Source organism: Bos indicus, chromosome 2 (assembly GCF_029378745.1).
Source record: "Bos indicus isolate NIAB-ARS_2022 breed Sahiwal x Tharparkar chromosome 2, NIAB-ARS_B.indTharparkar_mat_pri_1.0, whole genome shotgun sequence".
In the NCBI taxonomy this organism is placed as follows: Eukaryota; Metazoa; Chordata; class Mammalia; order Artiodactyla; family Bovidae; genus Bos; species Bos indicus.
In genome coordinates, this window is record NC_091761.1 from 79,470,070 (window position 1) to 79,489,818 (window position 19,749).

The 19,749-nt window shown below is 41.6% G+C and overlaps 1 protein-coding gene and 1 long non-coding RNA gene across 9 annotated transcripts in view; one reads left to right on the forward strand and one right to left on the reverse strand.

Annotated features, from left to right (window-relative positions):
- Positions 1–1,609: 1,609 nt before the first annotated feature.
- LOC139176731 (uncharacterized) lies at positions 1,610–17,044 on the forward strand. Of its 3 annotated transcripts, none has more exons than XR_011561152.1 (3): positions 1,619–2,433; positions 6,089–9,340; positions 10,323–17,044. It is a non-coding gene; the product is annotated as an uncharacterized lncRNA (long non-coding RNA). The 3 variants fall into 3 exon arrangements; XR_011561154.1 differs by having other exon boundaries at positions 1,627–2,433; positions 9,202–9,340; XR_011561153.1 differs by lacking the exon at positions 6,089–9,340 and having other exon boundaries at positions 1,610–2,433.
- The window catches only part of STAT4 (signal transducer and activator of transcription 4), a 136,558-nt gene continuing 127,459 nt past the window's right edge, over positions 10,651–19,749 (reverse strand). For all 6 annotated transcript variants that reach the window (XM_070769417.1, XM_070769421.1, XM_070769392.1 and 3 more), the window contains 5 exons: positions 18,630–18,766; positions 18,105–18,296; positions 16,394–16,460; positions 15,374–15,491; positions 10,651–10,939 (listed from right to left, as the gene is read on the reverse strand). In XM_070769417.1, the coding sequence (XP_070625518.1) occupies positions 10,913–10,939; positions 15,374–15,491; positions 16,394–16,460; positions 18,105–18,296; positions 18,630–18,766 (541 nt within the window). In that variant the 3' untranslated portion in view covers positions 10,651–10,912. The remainder of the gene's footprint in view (positions 10,940–15,373; positions 15,492–16,393; positions 16,461–18,104; positions 18,297–18,629; positions 18,767–19,749) is intronic.

A 19,749-nucleotide genomic window follows, 5' to 3' on the forward strand; every position in this document is an offset into this window, starting at 1 on the left:
TGCAGATTCTTTACCATTGAGACACCAGGGAAGCCCCAACTCATCTTTTATCTCTCCACTAAAATCTAAGCTTAAATGTCACTTCCCCAGATAGGCATCACTGAGGCCAGCCTAGAGTAGGTCTTCTTGGAAGGTGTGCACATAAAATCAATTGGTTCCTCCAAGTATTTAATAGATGGAACTTGAATCAAGCCTAGAATAATAAGGCAATTTTGGGTGGGAAAAGGCTGTAAATAATTTCCCAGAGATATGCTTATATGTGGGCTTCCCTGGTAGTTCAGCTGGTTAAGAATCCACCTGCAAGGCACAAGACCCCGGTTCGATTCCTGGGTCGGGAAGATCCCCTGGAGGAGGGATAGACTATCCACTCCAGTATTCTTGGGCTTCCCTGATGGCTCAGCTGGTAAAGAATCCACCTGCAATGTGGGAGACCAGGGCTCGATCCCTGAGTTGGGAAGATCCCCAGAAGGGAAAGGCTACCCACTCTAGCATTCTGATCTGTGTTGCAAAGAGTCAGACATGACTCAGTGACTTTCACTTTCACTTTTCATGATTGTATGTGTGTCTGTTGTAGTTTTCTCCATTCTCATATCTATATGCTCCTTCTTCTTATCACATTTCACCCTCACAAAGCCAGTATTGAACTGGTGATAACAATGACTCTTGGTAACAAAGTAGCAGCCCTCTGTGTAAAAATATGCTAGGACTCCACTCCCCCAAAAAAGTCCTTCCCGTCCTACTTATACCCTGCACTAAGGGCCCACACAGTGTTTGAGAAACGCTGACTCTAGGAAGGGTAGATAATATGTTAAACATATATTTTTTTTCTGGTATTATAAAATTTACACAGAGACTATTTTCAGTCTTGACATGTTAATATCTGCAAGTAGGATGTTTCTCTTTGACTCTCTGCATTCTGGTTGTCATCAAGTTCTATGGATGATTCCTTCCCTATGTCTTTAACTGCCTTAATTTTCCCATCATTGACGATACTCCACTGTAGGTGGTAACCTCACTAGATTGGTACCCCACTAGATTGGGTAACCTCAATCTAGAACTGGAATGCTACAGTAAATGCCAGTTACGCTACCTTTTTCCTGTCCCTGTCCCCTCCACTATACTCGCCAAATTGTTGTTTAGTCATTCAGTCAAGTCTGCCTCTTTTGCGACCCCATTGACTGTAGCCTGCCAGGCTCCTCTGTCCGTGGGATTTCCCAAGCAAGAACACTGTAGTGGGTTACCATTTCCTTCTCTAGGATATTTTACCCATCCAGAGATCAAACCCATGTCTCCTGCATTAACCGAATTAAATTCTCTAAAACACCTCATTTATAGTTATTCCCTGCTTAAAAGTCTTGGCAACTCTCATCGCATTTATGACGAACACAGACTTTGCCTGCTAGCCCGGACCCGCTACAGAATGTCCCTAACATGTTTCAGGGTGGTGGGTTACTTTTTTTATAAGTTCCTTTTCTTCCAAAAAGGTCCATTAAGGGCACTAGTACATTCGTAATCCAAACACCCTCACGAACACCTTGTGACGTTGTGTGCTTTCAGGCGAGCAGCCCAGGGCCCGCCCAGGATGAGGTACAGTAGAGGAGGTGCCGACTGTCAGACGCTGAAAAGTTTCCAATAACAGCCGGCTTAGCGCTCGGCGGGAGGGAGGCGACTGCTCGGAAGAGCCGTCCCACGTGCTTTCGGGGAAATAGCCTGGGAGCGAGAAGCAGCGGGACTGAGAGGAAACCGAAAAGCGAAAGCAGAGACAGAGGGAGCAGTACGCAGGCGCGGCCCAGGGGCTTTCCAGCTGACCGCCCGCTGCGCCGCGGGTACCGCCCACCTCGCCCCTCGCTACCTCCGGGAGAGCGACTTCCATACATTGCTTAAGGTGCTGGAAAACTTACCCCATCCTCTTCCATCTATTCTTTCTTCCGGTGGTCTGGAGATGTCAGGTTTTTTTTCTCCCTTCTCTATCTACACAGTCTGCACACATGCTAACTCTGACCGCCACCCACCTGGGCTAGTTCCCCTTTAACCAGAAATGGGGTGGGGGTGCGGGGCGGCTGGCTGTTTCTTCAACTGTCCTTTCCTAGATCTGCAAAGAGGACTTGCCTTTTTCCTCTGGCGTCTTCTCACCGCCCCCACCTTCCCCTTTCTGGTGATGATACCAGCGGGAGTAGGGAAGAAGTGTAATGAAGGAGAACAATCTAGTCCCTGGACCATGATTTCGAAAGTTTGGCAGGCCCAGGAAAAATCGTTTTGGTCCAGCCTGCTACCCGTGTGACTTATTGAATGGTCCCAGGAGTTATGAACTGGATTTTTTGGACTCTGCTCAACCACTCTTAAAGGGCTCCATCTACTTACGGGACCAACCTAGGACCTCCAGTGTGTGAAGGGACACACCTGACTGGACCACAAGTCTCCAGACCTCCTGAGGTGAGCCCCAGTCCCCAGAGCTGCAAGAACACTTTACATAATTCCCAGAATACCAATGGACATCTGTTTCCCCCTCTTAGTAGAGGACAGGAGCCCGTATATAATTTCCAGGCAAACAAGGAGCACCTTATTCAGACTTATGAAGAATTTCAAGAAGGCAGGCAGAGCACCAAACCAGGCGTGGAGCCTCCTGAGTGCTCTGCCCTGTACAGATGCACACAGTTGCACACCCATGAGGTTTCTAATAGGGGAATTGCGTGGAGGGGAAATTTCTTCTGTAGAGACCTCCTTACATATTTGCTTAAATGAAAACTTAGATATAGTGAAGCATTATAACACCGCTCCTTCCCAAAGCATTTGCAATAAAACCCAGTGCCTTCCTCCCTCCCTGTAGCGCCCTACACCCTCTGATCTTGCCTCTTTCTCCTACACATCTCGTCCCTCTTTCTCCATGCTCCTCTGTGCTCCACACTCTGTAGCCTCTTTCTGTTCCTCAGGTACCCCCAGCTTTTACCTGCCTGGGTCCTAAGAATGTGTATGCTCTTCCTGTGTTCCCAGCTGTGGAATGAACTTGCCTCTTCTCATTCTTTAGGTCTCAGCTCAGATGTCATCGCCTCAGAGAGACCTTCTCTGACCATTTCTTTCAGTTACTCTATATCACATTTACATTCTTCATACCACTTGTTAAATCTGTCCTTCATTATTTACTTGACTGTTTTCATCTCTCCTCACAACCGGAAGGACTTTGCGCTGTCTCATCTCAGGTTCCGCGAGAGAATTAAGCCTAATGCCTGAGGCATCTGTGTATGAGTTACCTTCACTCCTGTTTCTCTAGAATGGCACTATGTACTACCCTTGGGAAAATTGAAAAGATAGTCAAGCAAGTCACTTCGTGTTTTGGGGGCTCAGGTAGGAAACCCTGATTTCAAAAGGCAATGTCTTTTTGAATAAACAGCGCTGGAATAAGGACTTACAAGTTAAATCAACCATTCAGACCTCAGCACAAGCTCTAAACCTTTTGAGCCAGAATTGAGGGTGAGGAGGATTAAGAACAGCTGTATTCTGAAAAATGTGCGTGAGAGCACCACTTCTCCACAGCCCTCAAACTTGTCCATCTCCACCCTGTATGGATGGCCTCTGGGGTTCTTTCCATCTGCAGCAGCCTGTGAGACATCTAAATGGATGACGGTCAAGCCTAAAGTCGGAGAGTGTTGTGTGAGATTTTTACTGGGGGTGGGAGTAGTAAAGGCAATAAATTTAATGAAGGGGAATTAAGGGTAAATTTCAGGAACATTTGATTCATCCTCGAGTAAGCAGATGCTTGGATGTTGCTGCTGCTGCTAAGTCGCTTCAGTCGTGTCTGACTCTGTGCGACCCAGAGACGGCAGCCCACCAGGCTCCCCCGTCCCTGGGATTCTCCGGGCAAGAACACTGGAGTGGGTTGCCATTTCCTTCTCCAATGCATGAAAGTGAAAAGTGAAAGTGAAGTCGCTCAGTCGTGTCCGACCCTCAGCGACCCCATGGACTGCAGCCTACGAGGCTCCTCTGTCCATGGGATTTTCCAGGCAAGAGTACTGGAGTGGGGTGCCATTGCCTTCTCTGGCTTGGGATGTTAGGCACACATAAGACACCTAAATTAAAGGGAAGTTACAGTGAGCTAGTGGACAGTCTGATTCCAGAGCATTTCTATTGTGTTTGAAAGTCATGAATGAGGTGAAGTAGAAAAAACGTCCTATGTTTGAGCAGTGGCAAGTGTGTTTTGGTTAATCAATTTGAAGCATAATATTTGGGACTGTTCACAATTGCAGCGTTTGGAGGATTATAGAGGAAGTTCTAGCTTTCAGGCAGATCAAGGAGCAAAGGAAAGAAAAGAACTAAGTATTGCTCTATATTTCCTTTGGTTCAAACACTGAATCATTAACAAATATTTATTAATATTAAGAGGCACACTGTGGTAGATTTTAGGGAAATAACTGTGAACCAGGGGTTCTTGGTCCTTGTACATACAGAGCTTGCTACTGCTAAGTCACTTCAGTCGTGTCCAACTCTGTGCAACCGCATAGGCGGCAGCCCACCAGGCTCCCCCGTCCCTGGGATTCTCCAGGCAAGAACACTGGAGTGGGTTGCCATTTCCTTCTCCAATGCAAGAAAGTAAAAAGTGAAAGTGAAGTCGCTCAGTCGTGTCCGACCCTCAGCGACCCCATGGACTGCAGCCTACCAGGCTCCTCCATCCATGGGATTTTCCAGGCAGGAGTACTGGAGTGGGGTGACATTGCCTTGCTTAGAGTCTAATGAAGACAGATGTTTGACAAGCATTTACAACCAAGGTGGTAAGAGTGGTGCTGGGTGAGGTGGAGAATATGGAGGAGGCATGACATGAGCTGAGCCCTACACATGTGCACCTGTGTGTGTGTGTGTGTGTGTGTGTGTGTGTGTGTGTGTGTGTTGGGCAAGAAGGCTTTTCAAAGCCTGAAAGATGTGTGAATGTTATTGAGATGAGAGGGTAGGTGTGTTGGGGTTTGAGATCTGAGAGGATATAGCAGAGGGAGGCAATAGTAAGTATGAGCCATCAAAGAAACTAAAAGTAGTTCAGTCTTGTGTATATTTTGAAGGATTAGAAGCTATTGTTGAGTATAAATGTTGAGAAATGAGTTGAAGACTAAGAAGAGACTAGATGATATATGACTTTGGAAACATCTATTGAGAATTAGAGCCTTCATCCAGAGCTGGGATTCTTAACTAATTTTTTTGTGCCGTGGACTCCTTTTGGCAATCTGATGAAACCTATGAACTCTTTCAAAGATTAATGTTTTTCGTTGAATAAAATAAAACACATAAGATTAAACAGGAAACCAACTACAATGAAACAGAGATCAAAATATTAATACCAACTTAGCAATAAGTAATATAAATGCTTCTTTATTAATGGCATCGAGTAAGATCTAGCAATAGGTCTGGATGAATGCAATTTCAAAATTATGCTTAAGCAATATTAGCATAAGCAATATTTTGAGGTAAGTGTAACAACTGTAATGTGACAAAAATGTGATGTGGTTTATGGTTTGTTACTTTTACTCCTAACTGAAGGAAACTCTAAGTTTCAGTAAGAAGTTTGTGAAAATAAAGCCCTCACTTTGCCATTCAAACTCCAGAATTCTATCTTTACACCGAAGTTACAAACTGTCAGCACACAGTGCCACGAGCCCTTTGAAGATCTTAAGCAGGAAGGTAAATGATCTAAGTAAAGCCCTCTGTCTACATAGGAGGCCACCCGGAATTCACTGTTGTATTTACTCTAAGGATATTTTTGTAAAATCTAGCAGTAGGTCTGGATGAATGCAATTTCATGATGCTTTTGTAGTGTCTTCTTTGTGAGGACTCTAGTGGAAAAATATTCTAGGTCTCACACACCCATATACATACAACTGTATGGGTTTATTGGAAAAGGGTGAATTGTATTATGTGTAAATTATGCTTCAGTAAGCCAGACTTTTAGAACTGCAGTCAGTCAAATCAATAAGTGTTTACAGTTCACTTGAAAAAAGTAAAAAGAGTCTGACAGAAACTGGAGTGTGTGCACATGGAGGCCAGTTTGCTCAGTCTGGACAATGACTGTCTACTGCTGAAACTCCTAATTCTGTTCCTGTTACTGCAGGGACTGCATGGGCCTCCTGCACCATCTGAGGGACAGAAACCCCCCTCAGCTTTCCCAGACGTGGCTCCTTCTTGATGGTTCCTTGGGGAGCTTTCCTGACTACCTTACGACTTAAGGAAATCCACTGGAAGCTGCCTTCTTTCACCATTTATTCCAGATAAAGACATTGCTATTCAATACAGCTGGTCAAAATGAGTGTTTACATTATAAGGAGTTTGCATTGGAGTTCGGAAAATGGACATCTGTTATTGGTCTTGGATGGTTGAGGGGAGAAGTGAAAAATGTGATCAATATTTTAAAAATAAATTTACATTTTGCTTCATTAAATGCTGCTTATTTGCTACTCAGTTCTGTTCAGTCACTCAGTCATGTCCGACTCTTTGTGACTCCATGAATCGCAGCATGCCAGGCCTCCCTGTCCATCACCAACTCCCAGAGTTCACTCAAACTCATGTCCATCGAGCTGGTGATGCCATCCAGCCATCTCATCCTCCATCGTCCCCTTCTCCTCCTGCCCCCAATCCCTCCCAGCATCAGAGTCTTTTCCGATGAGTCAACTCTTCTCATGAGGTGGCCAAAGTATTGGAGGTTCAGCTTTAGCATCAGTCCTTCCAATGAACACCCAGGACTGATCTCCTTTAGAATGGACTGGCTGGACCTCCTTGCAGTCCAAGGGACTCTCAAGAGTCTTCTCCAACACCACACTTCAAAAGTATCAATTCTTTGGCACTCAGCTTTCTTCACAATTCAACTCTCACATCCATACATGACCACTGGAAAAACCATAGCCTTGACTAGACGGACCTTTGTTGGCAAAGTAATGTCTCTGCTTTTGAATATGTTATCTAGGTGGGTCATAACTTTCCTTCCAAGGAGTAAGCATCTTTTAATTTCATGGCCGCAATCACCATCTGCAGTAATTTTGGAGCCCAGAAAAATAAAGTCTGACACTGTTTCCCCATCTATTTCTCATGAAGTGATGGGACCAGATGCCATGATCTTAGTTTTCTGAATGTTGAGCTTTAAGCCAACTTTTTCACTCTCCTCTTTCACTCTCATCAAGAGGCTTTTTAGTTCCTCTTCACTTTCTGCCATAAGGGTGGTGTCATCTACATATCTGAGGTTATTGATATTTCTCCTGGAAATCTTGATTCCAGCTTGTGCTTCTTCCAATCCAGCCTTTCTCATGATGTACTCTGCATATAAGTTAAATAAGCAGGGTGACAATATACAGCCTCGACGTACTCCTTTTCCTATTTGGAACCAGTCTGTTGTTCCATGTCCAGTTCTAACTGTTGCTTCCTGACCTGCATATAGGTTTCTCAAGAGGCAGGTCAGGTGGTCTGGTATTCCCATCTCTTTCAGAATTTTCCAGTTTATTGTGATCCACAAAGGCTTTGGCATAGTCAATAAAGCAGAAATAGATGTTTTTCTGGAACTCTTGCTTTTTTGATGATCCAGCGGATGTTGGTAATTTGATCTCTGTTCTAAAACCAGCTTGAACATCTGGAAGTTCACGGTTCATGTATTGCTGAAGCCTGGCTTGGAGAATTTTGAGCATTACTTTACTAGCATGTGAGATGAGTGCAATTGTGCAGTAGTTTGAGCATTCTTTGGCATTGCCTGTCTTTGGGATTGGAATGAAAACTGACCTTTCCCAGTCCTGTGGCCACTGCTGAGTTTTCCAAATTTGCTGGCATATTGAGTGCAGCACTTTCACAGCATCATGTTTCAGGATTTGGAATAGCTCAACTGGAATTCCATCACCTTCACTAGCTTTATTCGTAGTGATGCTTTCTAAGGCCCACTTGACTTCACATCCAGGATATCTGACTCTAGGTGAGTGATCACACCGTGATTATCTGGGTCGTGAAGATCTTTTTTTGTACAGTTCTTCTCTGTATTCTTTTTTTTTTTTTTAATTTTTTTTTAAATTTTATTTTATTTTTAAACTTTACAATATTGTATTAGTTTTGCCAAATATCAAAATGAATCCGCCACAGGTATACCCGCGTTCCCCTTCTTCTCTGTATTCTTGCCACCTCTTAATATTTTCTGCTTCTGTTAGGTCCACGTCATTTCTGTCCTTTATCAAGCCCATCTTTGCATGAAATATTCCCTTGGTATCTCTAGTTTTCTTGAAGAGATCTCTAGTCTTTCCCATTCTGTTGTTTTCATCTATTCCTTTGCATTGATCGCTGAGGAAGACTTCCTTATCTCTCCTTGCTATTCTTTGGAACTCTGCATTCAGATGCTTATATCTTTGCTTTTCTCCTTTGCTTTTTGCTTCTCTTTTTTTTCACAGCTATTTGTAAGGCCTCCTCAGACAGCCATTTTGCTTTTTTGCATTTCTTTTCCATGGGGATGGTCTTGATCCCTGTCTCCTGTACAATGTCACGAACCTCCATCCATAGTTCATCAGGCGCTCTATCAGATCTAGTCCCTTAAATTTATTTCTCACTTCCACTGTATAATCATAAGGGATTTGATATAGGTCGTACCTGAATGATCTAGTGGTTTTCCCTACTTTCTTCAATTTAGTCGGCAGAAAAAAAATATTGTGTAAATGTGGTCTAGATTCCCTTCACATTGCATTTCCATCTCATGCAGCATACCTTATCCTGATCTAAATAGGTATCCCTAGGAGTTCCCTAACAGAACCCTATTACTCCCACAAAGATGGTTTTTGGAATGTGAGACTCACACCCTTGGAAATAACTCTTTACCCTGGGGTCAAGAACTTGATTTTGATTTTCTGAATCTAAATAAAAAAGTCACTTATTGGACTCATTCTTACTATGACCTCTGCCTCTGTTATGGGGAGGAAACTACAAATGTCCTTGTACATCAACTAAGGTGGCTGTGACCACATATGAAACCTTGACCTTCTTCTGCCAGGCTCTATATTTACAAGACAGTAAAGAATCTGCCTACAATGCAGAAGACCTGGGTATTCTTGCCCAGAAAATCCCATGGACAGAGGATCCTGGCAGGCTACAGTTCATGGGGTCACAAAAAATCAGACATGACTGAGTGACTAACATTTTTGCTTTCACTTATAGTTCTAAATATTTCCTCCACTTCTGCTGTCAATTAATATATTTGAATTTCAGAAAACTGGGCTTGTGGAGAGAAGTAGAGACTGGAAAATGCACCTTGAATTAGCTTGTGGTCCTACATCAAACTGACAGCTTCACCCAAAGAATACTGTCAAGAGCTTGCAAAAGAATAAGAGGAGTGGCCCTGGGACAGGTACAAAGTTTCTCCCAGAGTAATCTAGGATCATGTGGGTGGGTATAAAGGATCAGAGATAGGATGGAGCTCAGTTGTGTCCAACTCCTTGCGACTCTTTGGACTGTAGCCTGCCAGGTTCCTCTTCCGTGGATTTTTCAGGCAAGAATTCTGGAGTGGGTCATCGTTTCCATCTCCAGGGGATCTTCCTGACCCAGGGATCAAACCCACATCCCCTGCATTGCAGGTGGATTCTTTACCTACTGCAGCATTGGAGAAGTCCAAGGGAGAAGGCAGGTTATATTAAAAGCTTTTTTTTTTCTTTGAAATCTTCTCCATCAAACATTAGCTTCTTCTTCTTTGACCACCTAGAAGATGGGAAATGGATGAAAGAACTTAGAGAGGAGTCCCCCACAAGGAACTGTCATCTGTGACTACAGTTAGGGCTTACTTTGGACACCAGCCTCAGGACTTTATGTAGCTGGTCATGGCTGATATCTCAGGATCATGACTTCCTCACCTGGCTCAGCAGCTTCTCTGGAGCCTGGAGACATGGAGAGCTCCCCAGGGCTCAGGCACTGGGAGGGCCCACACTGTTACTTGGGTCAGTCGCTGGGCAGTGGCACCACTAAGCATCCAGTCCCGGCAAGGGAAAGATCAAAGTAGACCTGTAGCCCATATACATATATTATCATTCAGTCAACCACTCCCCTCCTGCATCACCAGGGATGGAGCATCTCATCCTAAATTCCTTCCTCCAGGCTCAAGTTGGATTCATGAGACCAGAGACCATTAGAGCTGGAAAGGACCATAGCTTACCTAGTCCAGCCTCTTCTAGAGGTGAAGAACATACAACCCAGTGATCAAATCACTCAACCAAGGCCAGTGTTGTTATTTTCCTCTTGGTCTTCATTTCATGGGAGTTTTACCCATACATCTGCTTTCAGTGTAATTTGCCTGAGATTTGCCACCATGGATGACTCTGGATCCTTCCCCCTAACAGGCCCTGGCAGTGATGCCAGCAGCTGTGAATCCTGAAGCTGGAACAGTGCTGACATGGCAACAAAGAGGCTTCCTAATTCACCTGGGAATTGCTGCTGTTAATGCCCTGTCGTTGCTTCCATCTTGTATTCAGTGTGATGACTCTTACTTGCGAGAACTCAGGATGTTCGCTTATTCAGTTTCCATCAAGCCTTCCTGCTGGTTTGTGAGTAATGTGTATGTGACTTTGTTATGTTTCACCTATTGTGCAATCTTTACACTTAAAACTTCTAGAGTCAAAATCATAAGTAACACAACAGAAACAAAACCAGAAATGAAACACATACAAATGAGTCTTTCATTAATATTATATTAACACTGGTTTCTTAAAGTGTTTTATCTCACAAGTTTATCAGAAGCTTGGGTCTCTAGAATTTCAATGACATTCCCATTTGGGGGTATCATAAGAATGAGAAGAAAGCTTCCTATTTAATCATTTCCTGGAAACTGGTATATATAAAGCTGAAGAAACCAGATGTGATTGTTGGCAAAGATCAGTCTTTAAAACTTTTCCATTTGCTTCCTTCTTTTGAGTGTCAAGAGTTTATCTTGTCATTCAGCAGAATAGGGAGACTTCATCTAAAATTGAAAAATGAAAATAACCTTTGAGCAAACTATTGTTTTGCAAATATGTTACCATTTCTTAGGTAAACATTCTCTTGTCTATTAAATACATACTTTACTTCATAATCTTTCTACCAATTAACTACAGTACTTGCAAAAGTAACTGAGGTTGGTCAATCTAAAATTAAAGGTACTTTTTAAATAAATAAAAACTATGTTAAGAAGGCCTATTCGTCCCACAAAAACATAAGAAGTGAGTGTAAAATGTAACAAAGGTTCTCTTATAACTAAATGATTTAAGGACAACTAACACTGGAGAGTAAGTTTTTCATCCCTGGAAATCTTCAAGAGAAACATGAAACACCACTTGATTTATAGCCAGATATAAATTTCTTGGGGCTCATGATCTCTGCAAGACACTGTTATTCTGATGTACACGCATCCTCATGTAACTGGAGTTTTGAACTGCTTGACAATATTGGGGAACAATAATAGACTGCATCCTAGAGCATATAGTTGCATTTAACACTATGATTTAGTTCTCAAAAAAGCATTATTATGCTGCTATTGATTGTTGTTCATATACTGCTTGAAGAAGATCCCAGGACAGGACAAATGAGGCAAGTAATAATCAAGAAAAATTGGCATTTTTGGTGCTTGAACTGCTAACATAAATATTATACTAGATTTTCATATCTAACAACTGATATGTGTTGGGACTGGCGGGGCTGATGGTGGAAGTAGGGATGAAGTGTACTTAGGTGGGGAGGTATACAGGGATATTTTGCCGTTGGGCAGCTTTTGATGGAAGACCTTAAAGCAGTTCAGGTCAGCATAGGTGTCTGCTTTCAGTGCCCACCATAAGAGCAACATGCAGGACATATAGACATCCCTTGTATTAGGTCCATGAATCATGGCAAATTGGAAGTGGTCAAACAGGAGATGGCAAGAGTGAACATCAACATTCTAGGAATCAGTGAACTAAAATGGACTGGAATGGGTGAATTTAACTCAGATGACCATTATATCTACTACTGTGGGCAGGAATCCCTTAGAAGAAATGGAGTAGCCATCATGGTCAACAAAAGAGTCCGAAATGCAGTACTTGGATGCAGTCTCAAAAATGACAGAATGATCTCTGTTCGTTTCCAAGGCAAACCATTCAATATCACAGTAATCCAAGCCTATGCCCCAACCAGTAACACTGAAGAAGCTGAAGTTGAACAGTTCTATGAAGACCTACAATACCTTTTAGTACTAACACCCAAAAAAGATGTCCTTTTCATTATAGAGGACTGGAATGCAAAAGTAGAAAGTCAAGAAACACCTGGGGTAACAGGCAAATTTGGCCTTGGAATACGGAATGAAGCAGGGCAAAGGCTAATAGAGTTTTGTCAAGAGAACGCACTGGTCATAGCAAACACCCTCTTCCAACAACGCAAGAGAAGACTCTACACATGGACATCACCAGATGGTCAACACTGAAATCAGATTGATTATATTCTTTGCAGGCAAAGATGGAGAAGCTCTATACAGTCAGCAAAAACAGGACCAGGAGCTGACTGTGGCTCGGATCATGAACTCCTTATTGCCAAATTCAGACTGAAATTGAAGAAGGTGGAGAAAACCACTAGACCATTCAGGTATGACCTAAATCAAATCCCTTATGATTATACAGTGGAAGTGAGAAATAGATTTAAGGGACTAGATATGATAGATGGCGTGCCTGATGAACTATGGACGGAGGTTCGTGACATTGTACAGGAGACAGGAATTAAGACCATCCCCATGGAAAAGAAATGCAAAAAAGCAAAATAGCTGTCTGAGGAGGCCTTACAAATAGCTGTGAAAAGAAGAGAAGTGAAAAGCAAAGGAGAAAAGGAAAGATATAAGCATCTGAATTCAGAGTTCCAAAGAATAGCAAGGAGAGATAAAGAAGTCTTCCTCAGCGATCAGTGCAAAGAAATAGAGGAAAACAACAGAATGGGAAGGACTAGAGATCTCTTCAAGAAAATTAGAGATACCAAGGGAATATTTCATGCAAAGATGGGCTTGATAAAGGACAGAAATGGTATGGACCTAACAGAAGCAGAAAATATTAAGAAGAGGTGGCAAGAATACAGAGAAGAACTGTACAAAAAAAGATCTTCATGAACAAGATAATCACGATAGTGTGATCATTCACCTAGAGCCAGATATCCTGGATGTGAATTCAAGTGGGCCTTAGAACGTGTACCCCAATGTTCATCGCAGCACTGTTTATAATAGCCAGGACATGGAAGCAACCTAGATGTCCATCAGCAGATGAATGGATAAGAAAGCTGTGGTACATATACACAATGGAGTATTACTCAGCCATTAAAAAGAATACATTTGAATCAGTTCTACTGAGGTGGATGAAACTGGAGCCTATTATACAGAGTGAAGTAAGCCAGAAGGAAAAACATAAATACAGTATACTAACGCATATATATGGAATTTAGAAAGATGGTAACAATAACCCAGTGTACGAAACAGCAAAAGAGACACTGATGTATAGAACAGTCTTATGGACTCTATGGGAGAGGGAGAGGGTGGGAAGATTTGGGAGAATGGCATTGAAACATGTAAAATATCATATAAGAAACAAGTTGCCAGTCCAGGTTCGATGCCCGATACTGGATGCTTGGGGCTAGTGCACTGGGATGACCCAGAGGGATGGTATGGGGAGGGAGGAGGGAGGAGGGTTCAGGATGGGGAACACATGTATACCTGTGGCGGATTCATTTTGATATTTGGCAAAACTAATACAATTATGTAAAGTTTAAAAATAAAATAAAATTAGAAAAAAAAAAGAAATCATCACTACAAATAAAGCTAGTGGAGGTGACAAAATTCCAGTTGAGCTATTTCAAATCCTAAAAGATGGTGCTGTGAAGGTGCTGCAATCAATATGCCAGCAAATTTGGAAAACTCAGCAGTGGCCACAGGACTGGGAAAGGTCAGTTTTCATTCCAATCCCAAAGAAAGGCAATGCCAAAGAATGCTCAAACTACCGCACAACAGCACTCATCTCACATGCTAGTGAAGTAATGCTCAAAATTCTCCAAGCCAGGCTTCAGCAATACATGAACCATGAACTTCCAGGTGTTCAAGCTGGTTTTAGAAAAGGCAGAGGAACCAGAGATCAAATTACCAACATCCGCTGGATCATCAAAAAAGCAAGAGTTCCAGAAAAACATCTATTTCTGCTTTATTGACTATGCCAAAGCCTTTGACTGTGTGGATCACAACAAACAAACAAAATTCTGAAAGAGATGGGAATACCAGACCACCTGACCTGCCTCTTGAGAAACCTATATGCAGGTCAGGAAGCAACAGTTAGAACTGGACATGGAACAACAGACTGGTTTCAAATAGAAAAAGGAGTACGTCGAGGCTGTATATTGTCACCCTGCTTATTTAACTTATATGCAGAGTACATCATGAGAAATACTGGATTGGAAGAAGCACAAGCTGGAATCAAGATTTCCAGGAGAAATATCAATAACCTCAGATATGTAGATGACACCACCCTTATGGCAGAAAGTGAAGAGGAACTAAAAAGCCTCTTGATGAGAGTGAAAGAGGAGAGTGAAAAAGTTGGCTTAAAGCTCAACATTCAGAAAACTAAGATCATGGCATCTGGCCCCCTCACTTCATGAGAAATAGATGGGGAAACAGTGTCAGACTTTATTTTTCTGGGCTCCAAAATTACTGCAGATGGTGATTGCGGCCATGAAATTAAAAGATGCTTACTCCTTGGAAGGAAAGTTATGACCCACCTAGATAACATATTCAAAAGCAGAGACATTACTTTGCCAACAAAGGTCCGTCTAGTCAAGGCTATGGTTTTTCCAGTGGTCATGTATGGATGTGAGAGTTGAATTGTGAAGAAAGCTGAGTGCCAAAGAATTGATACTTTTGAAGTGTGGTGTTGGAGAAGACTCTTGAGAGTCCCTTGGACTGCAAGGAGGTCCAGCCAGTCCATTCTAAAGGAGATCAGTCCTGGGTGTTCATTGGAAGGACTGATGCTAAAGCTGAACCTCCAATACTTTGGCCACCTCATGAGAAGAGTTGACTCATTGGAAAAGACTCTGATGCTGGGAGGGATTGGGGGCAGGAGGAGAAGGGGACCATGGAGGATGAGATGGCTGGATGGCATCACCAGCTCGATGGACATGAGTCTGAGTGAACTCCGGGAGTTGGTGATGGACAGGGAGGCTTGGCGTGCTGCAAATTCATGGAGTGGCAAAGAGTTGGACACGACTGAGCGATTGAACTGAACTGAACTGTATTATGCTCATGGATTTGTTCCAACAAATGTGTTTTCTCACTGCCCAGGCATATCTTCACCCCCTCTTTAATTCACATACCACCTTCACTTCCTGAGAAATGCCCTTGAAAGCAGTGGAAAGAAAGGGAACATACTGCAGTTTCGATTGTTGTGGGACTCAGGTTTTCTCTCAGCACTGCATATACACTTGGCGACATGGGAAGAAGGTCTGATGGAGAATGTGGCTCCGTAGAATCACTTCGGCTTGAAGAGCTAACAGAGTAAATATTGAAGAGGATTAAACATACTGCATTAGCAATTGTTAGGGCCCAGGGTAAGCCACCCCAAAATGTACCTCAGTGGCATATTGATTATTTTGAATTAAATGATTTAAGTTACTTTAAAAGATCCAAAGCAGGAGGGACACTCAGACCCTTGTCTCTGCCTCCCTGAAAGCAGGAACTAAGTCTCTTCTGTGAGAGGTGCCCTCCCAGTTCTGGAGATAGAACATCCTTTTTGCTAGAGATAGGGGATTCATTTGGGGCTGAGAAGCCTGTACAAGCCTGGGCCTTGTTACTTCTTTAATTTAATACCGCAGGCCCAAACTCTGTTTAGATTCTTTACTACCTGAGCACCCAAAGCCTAAGTATCTTTGTCCTGTCAATTACTCCCAAAGTTATTGATTTTTGGTATGCAAAAAGTATAAAAGCTGCCTGCTCTGGCCACTTCTTAAGTCCCATTTCTATGAGAATTCTATGAACATCAATTAAAATTTTTCCTTTTTCCTGTTAATCTGCCTAGTATCAATTTTATTATTAGTCCAGTCACAAGAACTTGAGGGGGTAATTTCTACCTCCTCAAAAGAACCTTTTTAGGGTTTCTTCTATTGTGACACTGAGATTATTGAATTTCAAATAATTCATCATTTGAAAACAGAGCACTCAGCCCACTATGGAATAAATGGCATATGAACTGAACTGAACTGAAAGGGCAACTTTAGAATTCATTCATGATGGACTGTAGTGTATCCTAAAGACTTACGGGTTAAAGAAAATGGGACATTGAGCATTAAAATGCTTTATTCTCAGTTATATGTACACTATTTTACCCTTAAGTTTCCAGCTTTTTTGATAAGTTCAATAATAATTATCTTATATGTGACTAAGATTACTTACATTGTTGAGATGGGGATAAAAACAGAAGGGACATAACCTTTGTCTCCCTTTTCTGTTGGTCTTGAAACTGGAAAAGAAAGGCATGTTGGGGGAAAATATTATTGTTGATAAAATTATAAATCTACAAAAGGATAAATAATGCTAAAAGGAAGAGAGATAATATAATTGTTTAGTGATTCACATTTTTTAATTGAATTGATGAAATGACATTTCAGATGAGCATAAAATGTGCAAGAAGAGAAAAACAAATCCCTTGGCAGGCCTGATCTAACTTTACATATTAATGGTCTGAAATGAGTGAGCAAAATTGGGAATCAACTATATTACCTGTAGTATTTAAGTTTAATTATAAGGACAGATTTATTCATGGATTGGGGATTTATAGCAATGCAGTTCTTTTCATGAAAACTGACTCCAATTATAATATTATAATGACACAAAGTTTTGAAGCACAGACTTCAGTGTTAAAAGTACAATAACTGCTTGTAGTAGCAGTAATATTGTGTGCAATCCTCACCCTCAAATTCCTCTGGTTTACTCCATTGATCCAGTTGTAAGGACCAACTGTAATTTTTCAAGTGTAATCTGTTGCATTGACATTTATTATTTCATTTGATCAGATATAGAAACAATTAAAAGTCTCAAGGTTTTTGTGGTGGTTGCTGTCTTTTGCTTGTTTCAGAAGGGGATGAAGGAGGGTGGCAGCAAGTCACTGCTGTGAGTGACAACTGTTCCATATTCCTCAAGATGATGCTCATATATTAAGTTGCTATGGATGACTGTTTTAACGGCTTATATATACTCTGGGCTTCCCTGGTGGCTCAGACAGTAAAGAAACTGCCTGCAGTGCAGGAGACCCGGGTTTGTAACCTGGGTCTGGAAGATCCCCTGGTGAAGGAAATGGCTACCCACTCCAGTATTCTTGCCTGGAGTATTCCACGGACAGAGGAGCCTAGCGGGCTATAGTCCATGTGGTCACAAAGAGTCAGACATGACTGAGTGACTAACACATTCACACATTCACATATATACTTCATTTAAAGAAACAGAATGGTAAACATATTACAATTCACTATTTCATGAATGTTCTTTTCATGTATTCAACAAATATTTACCAAATGCCTATTTTGTCCAGGTATCGTTTTCAGCCCTTTACATACAACCAGGAAAGGCAGGCACGTCAAGACTTGTTATTGATAGGCTGGAAGGAGGGGATGAAGCATAAAGACCCCCTTGTCCCCTCCCTGGCAAAGGAACAATAGTCTCTGAGTTGTGAGAGTACAGTAAGTAAAAAATACAAAGCTCATCAATTCTCAGCTTCTTTTGTAAGAAAGGAAAACAGCCTTGCCTGACTTTTAACAGCTTTCTAATCATTACTTCTTCTTTCTTTTTTTCTCCCCAGGCATAGAGGTGAAATTGGTGCCACTCCTACTTTAGAAGGGAGAAAAATGAAACTGTTGGTGGCTGAGAAGTTCCCATAGCCATGGGGAAGTCTAGCTACTGATTACTAACCGCTCTGCTAGCTGGACAGTCCCTGCTGTTCTTTTCAGGAACTGCTCACACACTGTTTCTAAGGCTTTGACCTCCACATGCCCCTTAGATCTTATAATGATCAAAGTCAACATAAAGAGAGGAACTTCATTTACTTTACTGCAATCTGAGATTATTTTCCAAAATCTTAAGAAGAAAAAGCAAATGGAAAGAACCTAACCTTCGCATGGCTGGGAGCTGTAGTGTTTACCGAAGGCTTTGTCTTTGGGAATATCAGGATAGAGGTACTTCAGAGGGTTTTCGGGAATGTTTTCAGCCATAATAACCTTGTAGTCTCGAAGGATGTCAGCAAACGGCAGAGCGGACAGCCGGCCTTTGTTGTAGGGTTCCACAGAATGGAATCTCACTTCTCCTGGAAAAAGAGAAAACAGAGGGAATATTCAGGATCCTGCAGGCATTCTTTGTGGCCATTTTTCCAGCCTACATTCTCTTCATGTCACTGGTTATAAAACAAGGCTAGCCTTTCTCTGCCTAAGTAGAGTACAGATGGCCACATGATAGAGGACACCCACATAGGCTGTGAGAAAGTCATGCTACGTTCTTCTGGAACAACTGTAACAATTAATACTCAAACCCACTGAACACATGAGAAATAGAACAACAGGCCACACACTTCTGAAGATGGAAAGACCAATAACCAAACTCAATGCTAATTTCACATGAATAAATAATAGTGAGCATGTACCGTTTTCAGAATGGTCCACCCAGGTGAAAGTTATTCCTCCAAGGTGGCTTTCACTGAATCTTAACAAAAAGGTCCCAGGCATTTTATCCTTTAGTAAGAGTCGTTCCTTTTCTTTGCTAACAAAGCCCATGATGTACCTAAAAACAGAACATGGCATAGTTTCATCTGATCAAAGACTATAATTTGTTGCATTCACAAAGAACAGACCTGAATTTAATATAATCAAAAGTCAATAATGCCTAAAATACTCTTATACAGATTAAATATCAATATGTGATAAAGAATGTAAGAAACTGCAACTATTTTCCATTCTATGACACTAAATATGCTTACAAAGGAAAGAAAAGAAAAAGTGACTACTGTAAACAAAGAAGCTATGAACAGTAGAGTGCATGCATCTTTTCAAGTTAGAGTTTTTGTCTTTTCTGAATATAAGCCCAGGAGTGGGAATGTTGGATCACAAGGCAGCTCTATTTTTATTTTTTAAAGAAATCTCCATACTGTTCTCCATAGTGGTTGCACCAATTTACAATCCCACCAACAGTGTACAAGGGTTCCCATTTTTCCACACCCTCTCCTATATTTATTATTTCTGTTCATAGTAGCACTGTGTACAACAGTCAAGATATGAAAGCAACATAAGTGTCCATCAACAGACAACAGGCTTAAGATGTAGTATAATATATATATATATCATATATATAAAACATATATATGATATATATATACAATGCAATCATAGCAATTTAAAAAATGAAATATTGCCATTTGCAGCAACATGGATGGATCTAGAGAATATCATACTAAGTGAAGTAAGTCAGGCAAACGCAAATATTATATGAATCACATATGTGCAATCTAAAAAATAATATAAATGCATTTATTTACAAAACAGAAACAGACTCACAGACATAGAAAACAAACTTATGGTTCCAAAGGGGGAAGTGGGGTGAGGGGAAGGATAAATTAGGATTTATGTTGGGATTAACATATACACACTACTGTATATGAAAGAGATAACCAACAAAGACCTATTGTATAGCACATGGAACTATATACAATATTTTGTAATAACATATACGGGAAAATAATCTAAAAAGGAATATATATGTACAACTAA